At 50.9% G+C, this 14,024-nt stretch overlaps 1 protein-coding gene across 3 annotated transcripts; it reads right to left on the bottom strand.

The window, feature by feature from the left end:
* Positions 1–8,268: 8,268 nt before the first annotated feature.
* PYCR2 (pyrroline-5-carboxylate reductase 2) lies at positions 8,269–12,714 on the bottom strand. Of its 3 annotated transcripts, none has more exons than XM_021926674.2 (8): positions 12,433–12,491; positions 12,090–12,160; positions 11,853–11,929; positions 10,569–10,748; positions 10,223–10,444; positions 9,917–10,009; positions 9,572–9,735; positions 8,269–8,985 (listed from the first exon to the last, which is right to left on the bottom strand). In XM_021926674.2, the coding sequence occupies exons 4-8, from the start codon at positions 10,743–10,745 to the stop codon at positions 8,820–8,822; spliced, it is 822 nt and encodes a 273-aa protein (XP_021782366.2). In that variant the 5' UTR covers positions 10,746–10,748; positions 11,853–11,929; positions 12,090–12,160; positions 12,433–12,491; the 3' UTR covers positions 8,269–8,819. The 3 variants fall into 3 exon arrangements, with proteins under 3 accessions (XP_021782366.2, XP_021782359.2, XP_021782364.2); XM_021926667.2 differs by lacking the exon at positions 12,433–12,491 and adding an exon at positions 12,300–12,414; XM_021926672.2 differs by lacking the exon at positions 11,853–11,929 and having other exon boundaries at positions 12,433–12,714.
* Positions 12,715–14,024: the final 1,310 nt, after the last annotated feature.

The raw sequence follows: 14,024 nt of genomic DNA, 5'->3' as shown, positions 1-14,024 counted from the left end.
GCAATGACATAACTTTATAAATGCTCATTTCTTGTTCCTTTCCCTTAATTCAAAGAGCAGATAGTAATGATGGTTATATTTGTTTCCATAAAACAAAAAACAATTAAAATATTTGCTTCTCTGAGTGGGTTTCCCAGTGACTCAGGCAAGGTCCCCACACCACTGCAGGATAGATGGAGGCCAGTCTCCACCTCCTCTGTTTTCTGGGCCTTCTTCCCAGGTACCTGTCCAGAGACCCCCACAGCATCACCCTCTGCCTATACCTCCACCTTTTCACCTAGCCTAGTTTTGGGGGGTCATTCTTTGTTTTCCAGCCAGAGGACCCCTCGGTGAGAGCAGTGAGGGCAGCAATGCCTGCACATGGCAGGTCAGGTCAGTGCACTGGAAAACGGGTCTTGGTTTAGACATACCTGGATTCGGCCGGGCGCGGTGGCTCAAGCCTGTAATCCCAGCACTTAGAGGCCGAGACGGGCGGATCAATGAGGTCAGATCGAGACCATCCTGGCTAACATGGTGAAACCCTTCTCTACTAAAAATCAAAAACTAGCCGGGCGAGGTGGAGGGCACCCAGTCCCAGCTACTCGGGAGGCTGAGGCAGGAGAATGGCGTGAACCCAGGAGGCGGAGCTTGCAGTGAAGGATCCGCCACTGCACTCAGCCTGGCCACAGATGACTCCATCTCAAAAAAAAAAAAAAGACATACCTGGATTGGCACCCAGGCCTTTCCCCTCACTGGCTGTGCTCCCAACTTCTCCAGCCTCAGTTTTCCTAATAACAACATCATGATTATTAAAGATTAAATGAGATCATGGGCCTTGCATGCATAAAACCATATCTGGTGCATAAAAAGAAGACACATGTTTGTTTTTAAAGTTTCTACACTTCAAGTCATATACGAGAAGTTGCTTGACAAGGAGCATTGGCTGGGCTTCCCATATTAGGAAAGACGAAAGCTTGTAGTGTGTGGGATTGTAGAAGGGGGAGGCATTGTGTCAGAGCAACATGGTCACCTGCCCAGGGGCCTCCCGGCTGCACAGTGACCCAGGTTACCCAAAAGCTTGCCCAAAGCAACTGACCACCCTGAGAGAAGGGTGAGCAATTATTATTTATTTCCCATTTTAATGAAATAATAAGTTGAAACCAAAGCAGACTAATGACTTGCCTGAGGTCACCTGGGCAGTGAGGATTAGAACTCAGGCCTTTGCTCTTACTGTTACCAGAATTTCATTAACTACACTGGTAGAAGGAAAACAATATTTATTGTAATTTAATTGAAAATATACTACACATGAAATTCCAATTTCATATTCACACATCTTAGAATTCAGGGTGGAGCAGTAACTGAGAGGTACATACCCCCACTGGTTTCTCTTTGTTTGTTTTGTTTTGTTTTTTGAGATGCTCAGTTGCCTGGGCCAGAGTGCAATGGAGCCATCTCGGCTCACTCCAACCTCAGCCTCCTGGGTTCAAGTGATTCTCCTGCCTCAGCCTCCTGAGTAGCTGGGATCACAGGCACCCACCACCACACCGGGCTAACTTTTGTATTTTTAGTAGAGACGGGGTTTCACCATGTTGGCCAGGCTGATCTCAAACTCCTGACCTCAAGTGAGCCATCCGCCTCAGCCTCCCAAAGTGCTGGGATTACAGGCATGAGCCACTGCGCCTGGACCCCACACTGGTTTCTCAGCCTCTCATCATCACTCAATATCAAAGTACCTCAATTGACAAGTCTCTGATGTCCAGCCAAACCTCACATGCTCTGCTGCAGCCCACCAGCATGTGTTTTCAGTCACTTATTTTCAAGGAGGACAGAACATTTATCCACATAATCCTTCCTAAAATGGAAAACTGTTATAAATTCGATAACCATCCCAATCCCTTTTTTTTTTTTTTTTTTTTTTTTTTTTGAGACCGAGTCTCCCTCTGTCGCCCAGGCTGGAGTGCAGTGGCCGGATCTCAGCTCACTGCAAGCTCCACCTCCTGGGTTTATGCCATTCTCCTGCCTCAGCCTCCCGAGTAGCTGGGACTACAGGCGCCCGCCACCTCGCCCGGCTATTTTTCTGTATTTTTAGTAGAGACGGGGTTTCACCGTGTTAGCCAGGATGGTCTCAATCTCCTGACCTCGTGATCCGCCCGTCTCAGCCTCCCAAAGTGCTGGGATTACAGGCTTGAGCCACCGCACCCGGCCCCCAGTCCCTTTTTATTTTTACTTGAATATTTCTGAGGTACTTCCCTGTTACCTGAAGCAGCCTAAAGCTGTAAGAATGGGGAGGATGCCTCTAAAGTATCCACATACTGAACAGGCTCTTGGGCAACACACAGCGGGAGGAGCAGGCACACTCATAGAGCACCCCTGAGGCAAAGTGGCCAGGACAGAAATGTACTAGGCTTCTCCACATCCCAGCCAGTCGGGCACAAGCACAGCCCTTCAGTGCTTAGTCAACACCTGCTGATTGAATAAAAGAAAGTCAAAAACAATCCAGGGTCAGGCGCAGTGGCTCATGCCTGTAATCCCAGCACTTTGGGAGGCCCAGGCTGGCAGATCACGAGGTCAGGAGTTTAATACCAGCCTGGCCAACATAGGGAAGCCCCGTCTCTATTAAAAATACCAAAAAAATTAGAGAATCGCTTGATTCAGGGAGGTGGAGGTTGCAGTGAGCCGAGATCTGCACTGCACTCCAGCCTGGGCTCCATGTGAAAAAATAATTAATTAATTAATTAATAATTTTAAAAACCAAACCAGGAATGACCAGGTCCAAGGACAGTCTGGGAGTTGCACAGAGTTTTCATCCCAATAGACCAGAGACCTCATTGGGCACTCAGGTAACAGCCCAACCTGACATTCAAGCAGAAGAGCTGTCATTCATTCAAGCATTTGTTCAGCTGTGTTTATTGGGTGCCATGCACTAGGACTGGGAAGATGGCCTGCAACCCAGCTCTCGTGCTAAGTGTTCCTGCCGGAGTGTTCTGAGACACAGCTCGAGGCCAAAGCAGGGCACACAGGATGTGCTCCCACCTTGACTGACCAGGTGGGGCCACGCATCCTGCTTAAGTACCCCATGGCCAGGGCAGCCTGGCACCCCCTAAAGGCTGTCCAAATGCATTTGTAACTAAGCAATACCCTCATGTGATTCCTAAATCAATACCGTACAAAGAGGTGTGTAATGAAAGGTCTCCCTCCTGCCCTGCCCCCATCTGCCACATTCCCACTGCCCCCCACGACCAGGTGCTGTTTTAGTGGTTTCTTGTGTATCCTTCTAGAGTTTCTTTATCCAATTTTGTATTTCCCCCCTTTCTTACATAAAGGTAGTATACTACCCACACTGGCTTGGGCCTTGAAAAGAGGGGTATTTCATTTTCAAAATGCTACTGACTTCATACAATCACAATATCCACTTCTGTGTTCCAACTAGTTTATTGGTAAAAGCGAACACAAGTCAAGGCTTTACAAGTATTTTGTTCAGATGTGCAGAAAGGACTAGCTCTCCTGCCTGGAATGGTGAAGGAAAGCGCAGCCAGCCCCTTGGGCTCAGGCTAACTCTCGGTGTTTCTTTGGAGAGTGTTGCTTAGTAACAGTTGCAGGGGACACACATAGACAGGAGATGAAAGAAGGATGAAGGAGATGAGGGAGGGCGCGTTTGTTTTCTAGCATGCCCCATGAGTGGGAGCAGTGGGAAAAATCTTTAGATCTTTTAACCACCAAAATCATGCCTGCCTACTGCAATCAACAATCTAAAGTAAAATAAAGAAATCAAGAAATTAAGTGAAAAGTCAATCTCAATCTCACTTTCCCAAAGTAAGGATCATTAACAGTTGGGGCAGTAGTTTGCCCCATTTTACAGGGGATTAACATGGAGGCAATGGGCAAGGAAGCGTTTTTCTGGGGTCCTAAGAGACACCCACTGGGAAATCGGGATTCGGGGGTACTCAAGGCTGGGCTGCTCATGGGTCCTGAGAAGAGGGCAGTGCAGGGAGCTGGGAACAGGGAGAGGGGGCTGGTTCCTGTGAGCAAGTGGCATCTGTTGCCTATTATCGGAGCAGAAATCCTAGCACTTCTGCTCACTGAGTCTTGTTACTGGAGTTGCCAGGGGAAACAGCACAGTCAAGCCCGGGCTACTCCACTTTACCCATATTAGAGAAGAGCAGTGAACACGGCTTTAGTGGTGGGTGTCGGTCCCCATGGTCAGCAGGTCCCTCCCAGCAGTGGCCCAGGACCATTGGCCTGCACACACCTCTCTGTGCTGCAGCAGAAGGACCTTGCCCCTCCCCAGCGGGAACAGATATAGTGGTGGGCTTGGCCAGGTGCCATGTGATGCACACGTTAGCAGACTAAAGGAATATACATCAAGTCTAAACAGCAAAGATGCGCCCATGCAAAGTGACAAGTCCACCACAGGCTTGAGAATGCTTTAGCTCTTTGTGAGGAACATTCCAGGCCCATTCTCATGTGGCCTCTCAGAGCAGGCAGAAAGGTTGAGGCTGTCTTTCCCAACGGCATGTTCCCCTACTCTCAGTCCACTCCAGGCTGCCTTCTCTCGCTTCCCATGTTTGCCACATTGTGGTGTCCACATCTGTTCTTAGCCCTTGTACAACTCTGAACAAGGACAGTCTTTTGTTGTTCAGACAGTTGTGGGCCAGGCTGCAGTGCAGTGATGCCATCTCGGCTCACTGCGACCTCTGCCTCAATAACTCAAGCAATCTTCCTACCTCTATCCCTAGTAGCTGGAACCACAGGCATACACCACAATGCCTAGCTAATTTTTTTTTTCTTTCTTTTCTTTTTTTTTTTTTGTAGAGACAGGGTTTCACCATGTTGCCCAGGCTGGTCTCAAACTCCTGGTCTCAAGCGACCTACCTGCCTTGGCCTCCCAAAGTGCTAGGATGACAGGTGTGAGCCATCGCGCTGGGCCAAGACGGTCTGCCTAGGACAAACCCAGGCCTCACAGGGCACTGAGAGGAGCATTCAGCAAATCCTTAGTGAAAAGGCTGTGCTAACCCCCAATGCCAGCTCTTGCAGGTGTATCTGGATGCTTTCCTGGTGGCTTGGACACCTGATGAGACTAGAATGCAAGCTCTAGTGCCTCTGTCTGGGGCCTGACACATTGGGGGCTCTCTTGACCACCTCAGGGAGTTGCCAGCCCTCACTGACTGCTGGCAGCTCTGGCCCCAAGGCTCATCAGCCCTGTGAGAAGGTGGGCAGCTGGGAGGGGGAAGTCCTGGGTACTTCCTGGCCTCCCCAGACAGGCCTGAGGTCTTGGGGAGAGATGACTGGAAATTTTCTCCAAGGAAAGGCCCTCTCCTCCTCTCCCTGAAGCAGCACCAGGGCCTCAGCCACCCTCATTCCCATCTGGCCCTGATCATACCTGACTGAAGTTCAGAAGGGAAGGGTAGCAGTGCTCGGCAGGTGAGGACACACCTTAGCCAGGGTGACCCCATGCACCAAGACATAAGACAGGGCCTGGCACTTAGTAGGTCATCAGTAAATGTATGTTGGTATATTTAGGTCTGGGGAAAGGGGTGGCCTTGCAGGGGATGGAGGAGAGGAAAATGTGGGGAACAATCTCTTGTCATCTAGGATGACTTGCCAGCAGGCCTAGCACAGAGAGGATAGGATTTGGCATCAGATACAGATTTGAATCCTGGCACCACTTCTTAGCTAATTAAAACTTGGGCAGCTTATTTCATTTTTAAAAACATTATTGTGTATGATTTACATGTCATAAAACTCACCCATTTTAAGTGTACAATTCAATGACCATATGTACGGAGTTGTGCAAACCATCACTGTGATCTTATTTTACATCATTGCCATGGCTCCAACAGAAACTCTGCGCTCTTCCCATTGCCACCACAGTCCCTGGCAACCTCTATTTCTGTCGCTATAGATTTGCATTTTTTGGACATTTCATATAAATGGAATCATATAATACATGGCCTTTTGTGACAGGCTTCTTTTACTCAACATGTCTTACAGGTTCATGTGTCTCTACTCTTATCTCTTTTATTGCTGAGTATTCCATTGTGTGGGTGTAACACATTTACCCATTCACCAGCTGATGACCAATTGGGTTATTTCTACCTTGGGGCTACTTAATAGCACTATCATGAACATTCACAAGCAAGTGTTTCTCTTCAGTGTATAACTTGGAGTGAAATTGCTGAGTCATTTGGTAACTCTTTTTTTTAAGAGGTAGGCTCTTGCTATGTTGCCCAGGCTGGATTTGAACTCCTGAGCTCAGGCCATCCTCCCTTCTCAGCCTCCCGAGTAGTTGGGATTACAGGCGTGCACCACCACACCCAGCTTATTGAATCTTTTGAGGAAGTGCTAGACTGTTTCCCAAAGTGGCTGCATCATTATACATCCCCACCAGCAATGCACAAGGGTTCCAATTTCTCCACATGCTTGCCAACATTTGCTATTATTTTTTTTAAACCAAGAACAGTCATACTTGTGGGTGTGAAGTGGTATCTCATTGGACTTTGATTTGCATTTCCCTAATAACTATTTTAAGATTGAGCATCTTTTCATGTGCTTCTTCACCATTTGTTTATCTTCTTTGGTGAAATGTCTGTTCAAATCTTTTTGGGCAACTTGTATTTAACCTCTTTGAGCCTCACTTTTCTGGGGAAAAAAAAATTATATCCAGCTCCTAAGGCCATGAGATTGTATGTGAAGTGTCTGCAAGGTGCCTGCCACATACTGGGGGCTTTAAATAAGTTTTTAGTATTGCATTTGCTGTGTTGGCCCAGAAGAAGGACTTCCCATGTGCTCTCAGTTTTGGAGTTAGAACGGGGGCTGCCCTGACTCAGTGGAATGGAACAAGGCTCTCCTCTCTTCTCAGCAGGAGGGTAAAGGAAGAACACCATTTACACAAAGGGGCCATGGTGTTCCAGATGTTCTGTTGAGCACTGCCACACGGTCTCATTTAACACCCACCACAACCTTTTGATGAAGCATGGGCTCCATATTTATAAGGGATGAAACCCTGAGATCAGAGAAATTCGGTAACTTCTCCAGGGCTGCGGAGTAGAAAGCAGGGGAATCTAAGATTTGAACCCAGAGCTGATGCTGATGCCAATGCCCATGCCTTTTCTTTTTTTTTTTTTTTGAGATTGAGTCTTGCTCTTTTACCAGGATAGAGTACAGTACGGTGGCACAATCTTGGCTCACTGCAACCTCTACCTCCCAGGTTTAAGCAATTCTCCTGCCTCGGCCTCCCGAGTAGCTGAGATTACAGGTACACACCACTATGCCTGGCTAATTTTTGTATTTGTAGTAGAGACGGGATTTCACCATGTGGGCCAGGATGGTCTCAATCTCTTGACCTCATGATATGCCCACCTTGGTCTCCCAAAGTGCTGGGATTACACACATGAGCCACCGTGCCCGGCCTCCCACGCCTTTTCAAACAGCCCTGCTGCACAGGCAGGGAGCTCCCGGGAACAAGTACCAGGCACATGCTGGCCTGCCTAGAGAAACACTGGATGTCTGGCTGTGTGAATGGCATGCCCAGCTACTTCTGGGAGGCTGCAGAATTGATAGCTAAGAACACAGACAGTCCCACCACTGACCAGTAGTACAACTAGGGGTAAGTTGCTCATCCCTCTAGGCCTCGACATCATCTTTTTTTTTTTTTGAGATGGACTCTCGCTCTGTCACCCGTGCTGGAGTGCAGTGGTGTGATCTCAGCTCACTGCAAGCCCCGCCTCCCGGGTTCAAGCCATTCTTCTGCCTCAGCCTCCCAAGTAGCTGTGACTACAGCCACCCACCACCACGCCCGGCTAATTTTTTTTTTTTTTGGTATTTTTAGTACAGACGGGGTTTCACTGTGTTAGCCAGGATGTTCTCGATCTGACCTCGTGATACGCCCGCCTTGGCCTCCCAAAGTATTGGGATTACGAGCATGAGCCACCACGCCCAGCCAGCCTCAACATCTTCTATAAGGTGAGAAAAGAACAGTTCTTCCTTCAGAGGGCAGCTGTGAGGATCAAATGCTCAGCAGTGCCTGCCCCACAGTGAAGCAGATGGCTTTCTCCTTGATTCTGGGCTGCAGACCCACAACTCATGCAGCCCACTTGGCTCTTCCCTGTCATTAGCTTTGGCTCATTCTAGAACAACACCTTGATGCAGACTAAGGGCCTGGCCCCTTATTCCTCTCATCCCTACTTCTAGCCCTTGGACAGTGCTCTTGTAGAGAAGCGGCGAGGACCTCACAAGGGCGTCGAGTTCTCCAGGATGATTATTTAAGATTAAGCCTAACAAAAGCAAGATATTTAAAAATAAACTTTATTAAACTTTATTAAAGCAGTTAAACTTAGCATTAAATGGTACACCTATGAAGCAAGAGTTAAATATAAACACAGTCTAATCCTGTACACTTGTGATGGTGACAATCTTAAGTTGTTCACTTCTTTCCCATTTACCAATTCAGAGAAAAGCCCCTTTCCTATTTTCTCTCTCACCACTTTGCCTTGGCATCAAACCAACCCTGCCTTGGGCTTCAGCTGCAGATCCTCCCCAGCCCTTCCTCCCAGCTGGGCTGACTCCAGTCCCAGCCCCAGCTTCCGCCAATTGAGTGGGGTATGCAGGGTTGTGTCTGGCTTCCAGCATCTACCACCCCTTCAGAGCATCTTCCAACATGGGACAGGAGAGGAAGCTCACACTGCTTGGTCTGAACAGATTTAAGGAGGTTTTATCACAAAGCCCTGAAAACTACCTGAGCCTGCTTTCTCCTTGCAAAGGTGAGGAGGAGCAATGGAGGGGGTGGGGCAGGGGCTCTCAACTGAGGGCTCTAAATCACAGAGGGGGTAGACGCTGCCTTAGTCCTTCTTGCCACCCAGGGCCAGGCTTCTTGTAAGGAGCTTCCCTGGGCTGGAGGGGGTCAGTGTGGAGACTGTGGGGGATTCCAGCTTCACTCTGTCTAGGAGCGTCTTCTTAAGGGCAGCTGGGGAGATCTTTTCTTGGTCGGCCATGGACTGTAGCTCTCTGTAGACAAAACCCCAGAAGGACCGAAGGAAGGCAATAAGCCCTGGGGCCAGAGCTTTGAGTCTCCACTATCCACACAACCCTCAAGCTTGTTGATCTGACACCACCAAAAATTAAAGCCCCAAGACAAACACTTCCCAACTAGTACTTCTAAGAAGTACTAGTTAACTAAGTATGGGTTTGTCTTATTTATCTTGTTTGATCTGAGCTAGACATAGAGCCCCAAGTGGTATCTGTGATCATATGGGGACAGTGACAGGGTTTGGAGTCATAGACTCAAATTAGAATCCTGTCTCCATCACTTTTTAGCTGTTTGACCTTGGGAAAATTGTCTCTGAGCCTCAACTTCCCATCTATAAGTCAAAGTTAATCCTAGCTATCTGAAATGCAGTGAGAATGTAGTGAAGTAAGGCTTGCAAACTCTTAGGTAAACAAAATCTACTAAGTTGTGGTTATTAACAGAGGACAGACTCCAGCACTGCTAAATGGGACCCAAGACAGCAGGTTCTGCCAATGGTGCTCAACCCAGCCCAGGGACCAACTAGGAGTGAAGGGCCTAGGACAGAGGTCAGCGGGATGGACTCACCGTGTTCGGACACAGGAGGCCTCAACTGCATTGATGAGCAGAGAGCGGAAGCCCCCGCTCTCCAGAAAGTGCAGGGCGTGGATGGTGGCTCCCCCAGGGGAGCAGACATTGTCCTTGAGCTGGCATGGATGCTGCTCTGAGTCCAGCAGCATCTTGGCAGCTCCCTATGGGGAAGGGCACATTAGGAGAAAGCTGCTAGTGTACTTTGGAACAGGCTTCCCCACACCCACTGCTCCTGCCCAACTGCTACCCCAGCTTCCCAACCAACTCCCACCCCAGCTCAGTGATGCACAAGAACCCCCATTCCACACCCTGGTCCTGAACATGCGGGGGAAAGATACTGACCAGCAAGGCCTGGGCCCCGAGTCGGACTGCCAGGCGCCGTGGCAAACCCATCTTCACCCCACCATCAGCCAATGCATCCAGAGCCATGAATGCCTGTGGAGACACTCACTAAGACCCAGGCCAAAGGCACTGAAGGACCTTACCTAAGGTCTGCTTTCTGATGACTGGAACTAGCTCCAAGGGTCAGCATCCTGTACCAGCCGGCTGTGCCCAAGAGGTGGGCGCCACCCCCAGTCCAAGCCTGCCTGCCAGCCCAACTTGCTGCCTGGGTTCCTGGAAGGCTGAGCGAGCAAATGAGGGCCTTACATAGGCAGGCCCGCTGCCACTGAGCCCCGTGACGGCATCGATGAGGTCCTCTTCCACCTCAGTGCAGAAGCCCACGCTGCTCATGAGCTGCTCCAGGAGCTGCCCATCCTCCACTAGAGCATGGGTGCCCATGGCGTACACTGTAGCACCTTCCCGCACTACCACAGGTGTGTTGGTCATGCAGCGAATCACTTTGGGGGCTGGCTGGAACGCCATCAGCTTCTAGGGTGAGGGAGAGAGTCGAGTGAGTGGCCAGGGCACAGCTCCCATCAGCACCCACCCATTAGCTGCCATTCCTGGGCCAACCCTCCCCTCACACAAGGGGCATCAGGGCTGAGATGGGCACCTTCTCCACAGAGCTGATGGTGACACCAGCCGCACAGGAGACCACGATGTGTCTGGCTTGTACATCGGCCCCAATCTCATCCAGAATGAAGGGGATGATATGTGGCTTCACGGCCAGAAACAGGACGTCGCTGTGCTTCACTGTCTCCTTGTTGCTGCGTGTCAGGTTCACACCCATCTTCTGCAAGAGGAAACTCCCAGCTCACAGTGCTGGAGCAGCCTGGCTATGCCAAGGCCTCCCAGGGAGCAGCTGAACCCCTGCCAAACCCATTCTGCCAGATGCAGTCTGGAATTCTTAGCTGTATGCCCTCAGGGTTCTGCCCCTATCCCACATGATATAGTTTCCTATTGTTGCTACTGGACAAGTAAGCATAGGCTTGGAGGATGACAAGCTTCTCCATGGTAACCACGAAGTGGCTGCCCTTCTTCCCTGCCAATCTTCTGGCATCTAAGGCACTCCTCTGCTAGGTAAGAAGGCCCTATGATGAAAAGTGGCAGGGCAAAGGGAAATGCTAATACCTGGTCATCAGAAGAACAGCTGAGTCAGGCCCCATCCTAACTCTGGCCGCTTGTTCGTGGGGACCACACAGTCTCCACGCGGTCCAGGGCTAGGCTGGAAGTCATCCATTCCTCTATGACTCCAAACTGAGAAGCAGGACCCTCCAGTGCTAGGGACATCAGCCCACCCTAGGCACAGACACTGCCTGTCACCTGCCTCATCAACCATCCTCTCCCACAGAGCACAGGTTTTGGGTGAAGACTTGGAATATGTTTTTGGAGAGCAGAACAACTAACTCACCAGATTCTTCCCAATATGCTCATTCACAACTCAGAATAACAGCAAAGTGGCCACTGTTGTAAAATGAGGAAATAGCCTCAAAGTAGCTGAGTACTTTAAGGTCATACAACTAGTCTATTAAGAAAAATGGCTGAGTGTGCTCACCCCTGTAATCCCAGCACTTTGGGAGGCCGAGGCGGGCAGATAATTTGAGGCCAGGAGTTTGAGACCAGCCTGGCCAACAGTATTCTCTACTAAAAATACAAAAATTAGCCAAGCGTGGTAGGTGTCTGTAATCCCAGCTACTTGGGAGGCTGAGGTGGGAGGATCGCTTGAACTCGGGAGGCAGAGGTTGCAGCTCGGGAGGCGGAGGTTGCAGTGAACTGAGATCGCGCCACTGCACTCCAGCCTGGGCGACAGAGTAAGACCCTGTCTGAAAAAAATTCTTTTTAAATGAGTGTTTATTGGGTACCTACTATGTGCCAGGTACTTTCATCATATAATTACCTCAGTTGATCCTCTACCACTCCAGTGTCTGGATCTGACCCCCAGTATGTCTGCCTTGGTGTTCCCACCACACTGAGCTGCCCAAGAGAAGGTGGAAAGCTTGTGATGTTCCTGGAGTGAAGGTCACCGCCGGCCAAAGACCAGCACTTGGGCGCAGGGACGGACGGACTCACTTCATCTCAGGTCATCCTTTTCCAGGGCCTCCACCCGCTTCCCACTCCGCCCCGCTCCACCTACCCTGAGGGCTGACACCGTGGGCAGGTTCATTTCCGGAGAGCTGGCTATTATCTTGTGAGCCGACACGATACCTGCAGAAGACAGAGCTTTTTAATTAGGGGTCGCGGTCCAGCCCGTTATCACGCTTTCCCTGGCTCTAAAACCCAGAGCCGCCCTAACAGTGCCAGTCTGCCTCTCCCCATCAACCCTCTACGAGGACAGAAGACGCACTTGCTGCTCAACCAGAGTCTCATCTACCCCACCGGACGCAAACACCCCTTTCATTCTCTCATGCCGGTGGGGCGGAGCCCCACTCGGGCCTCGGGACCGCCCGCGAAGCCGCCTCCCGCCTCCACGAGCTTGCCTGCGGCCGTGAAGCCCCGCGCCAGAGCATAGGCCAGCTGGCCGGCTCCGATGATGCCCACGCTCATGGTCCGCGGCTCACACCTCCTGGCAGCCGCAGGAACCCCCTCAGCGCGGGCCCGGAAATAACGCTAGGGGAAGGGCGGACAGCGCAGGGGCCAACGGGCGGCGCGCCGAGCGAGGGCGAGCTAACAGCAGTTTCTGGGATGGTGCAACACTGGACTCCTCCAGCAGGTATCTCCCGGGCCCCTTAGGCCATGTGGCCCCGCCCCGCCGGACTACTAATCCGCAACCAGGATCTCGGGGCGGGCCAATCCGCGGCCGCGCACGGGCCGCGTATCCGCCTCTTCCGCTCGCAACTGGAGGGCGGAACTCCGGGCTCTAGTCCCGGAAGCTCCTGTGGCAGCTAGGCGTGAGCTTCGGGCGCCCGCAGGCCAAGGGACGCCAGACCCCCCTCCCCCCACACCTCAAGGCTGAGGTCGTTGTTCCTAAGCCACCTCAGGCTCAGGGCTGAGGCCCGACCCAGGCCTGGCTAATATTATTTCTGGCGCTGGCCATCAGATGCCTCTCATGGCCCAGAGGAGTTCTCCAGGTTGCCGATTTGCGGGGATGAACGAGGCCCTCCTGGCGTAGGTTCAGACAGGGTGGCGGAGAGGCGGCACCAGGGTGGTCAGCCACCGCTTATTCACTTGAACTTGAGTGGTTCCCGCGAATTTGTCCAAACTAGAGACAAGAAGGACAAGTTCGAGTCTTCGACCCTTTCGCGAGCCCGCGCCCTCAGCCCCTTGCTGTCACTTGCCTTTTTGTTGTTGTTGAGACGGAGTTTCACTCTTGTTACCCAGGCTGGAGTGCAGTGGCGCTGTCTCGGCTCACTGCAACCCCCATCTCCCGGGTTCAAGCGATTCTCCTGCCTCAGCCTCCCGAGTAGCTGAGATTACAGGCGCCCGCCACCACGACCGGATCATTTTTGTATTTTTAGTAGAGACTGGGCTTCACCGTGTTGGTCAGGCTGCTCTTCAACTCCTGACATCAGGTTATCCGCCCGCCTCGGCCTCCCAAAGTGCTGGGATTATAGGCATGAGCCACCGCGCCCGACCTGTCTCTTGCTTTAAAAAGCTACACCAATGTGATGTTTCCTTTTCCATCAGTAGTAAATATAAGAGGCCGCAGGGAAAAATGACATAGAGAGAAAGAAGGTGGTGTTCCTAGAGGACCCTTAGATCCCATGGTCTTTACTAGCTTTTCTAGTCCTTTTCGTGTAATGCACACCCCCACTTCCAGGCGAGGGGCTGCTTTCTGTGAGCTTCCCTGAGCAAGTCCCCAGGCCCTCAGTTTGTGCACCTTTTAAAGTGAGGACCAAATATAATATTAACTATTAAGGAAAATAATGCTCTATTTCTGTTTTATTTATTTATTGAGACGGAATTTCGCTCTTGTTGCCCAGGCTGGAATGCAATGCCACGATCTCAGCTCTCCGCAACCTCCACCTCCCGGGTTCAAGCGATTCTCCTGCCTCAGCCTCCCGAGTAGCTGGGATTACAGGCATGCGACACCACGCCCGGCTAATTTTTTGTATTTTTAGTAGAGACAGGG

Source organism: Papio anubis, chromosome 1, assembly GCF_008728515.1.
Source record: "Papio anubis isolate 15944 chromosome 1, Panubis1.0, whole genome shotgun sequence".
NCBI classification, from domain to species: domain Eukaryota; kingdom Metazoa; phylum Chordata; class Mammalia; order Primates; family Cercopithecidae; genus Papio; species Papio anubis.
This window is presented reverse-complemented; position numbering and strand designations above follow the sequence as displayed.

Excerpts from the sequence above, each read along its gene's own strand:
- PYCR2 (XM_021926667.2), bottom strand. The coding sequence starts at position 12,322 with ATGAGACTCTGGTTGAGCAGCAA. Across the intron at positions 11,930-12,089 it reads CCACGGTGTCAGCCCTCAGG|CTCAGTGTGGTGGGAACACC; the intron begins GTAGGTGGAGCG and ends TCTCTTGGGCAG. Across the intron at positions 8,986-9,571 it reads GCCTCCTGTGTCCGAACACG|AGAGCTACAGTCCATGGCCG; the intron begins GTGAGTCCATCC and ends TTTTGTCTACAG.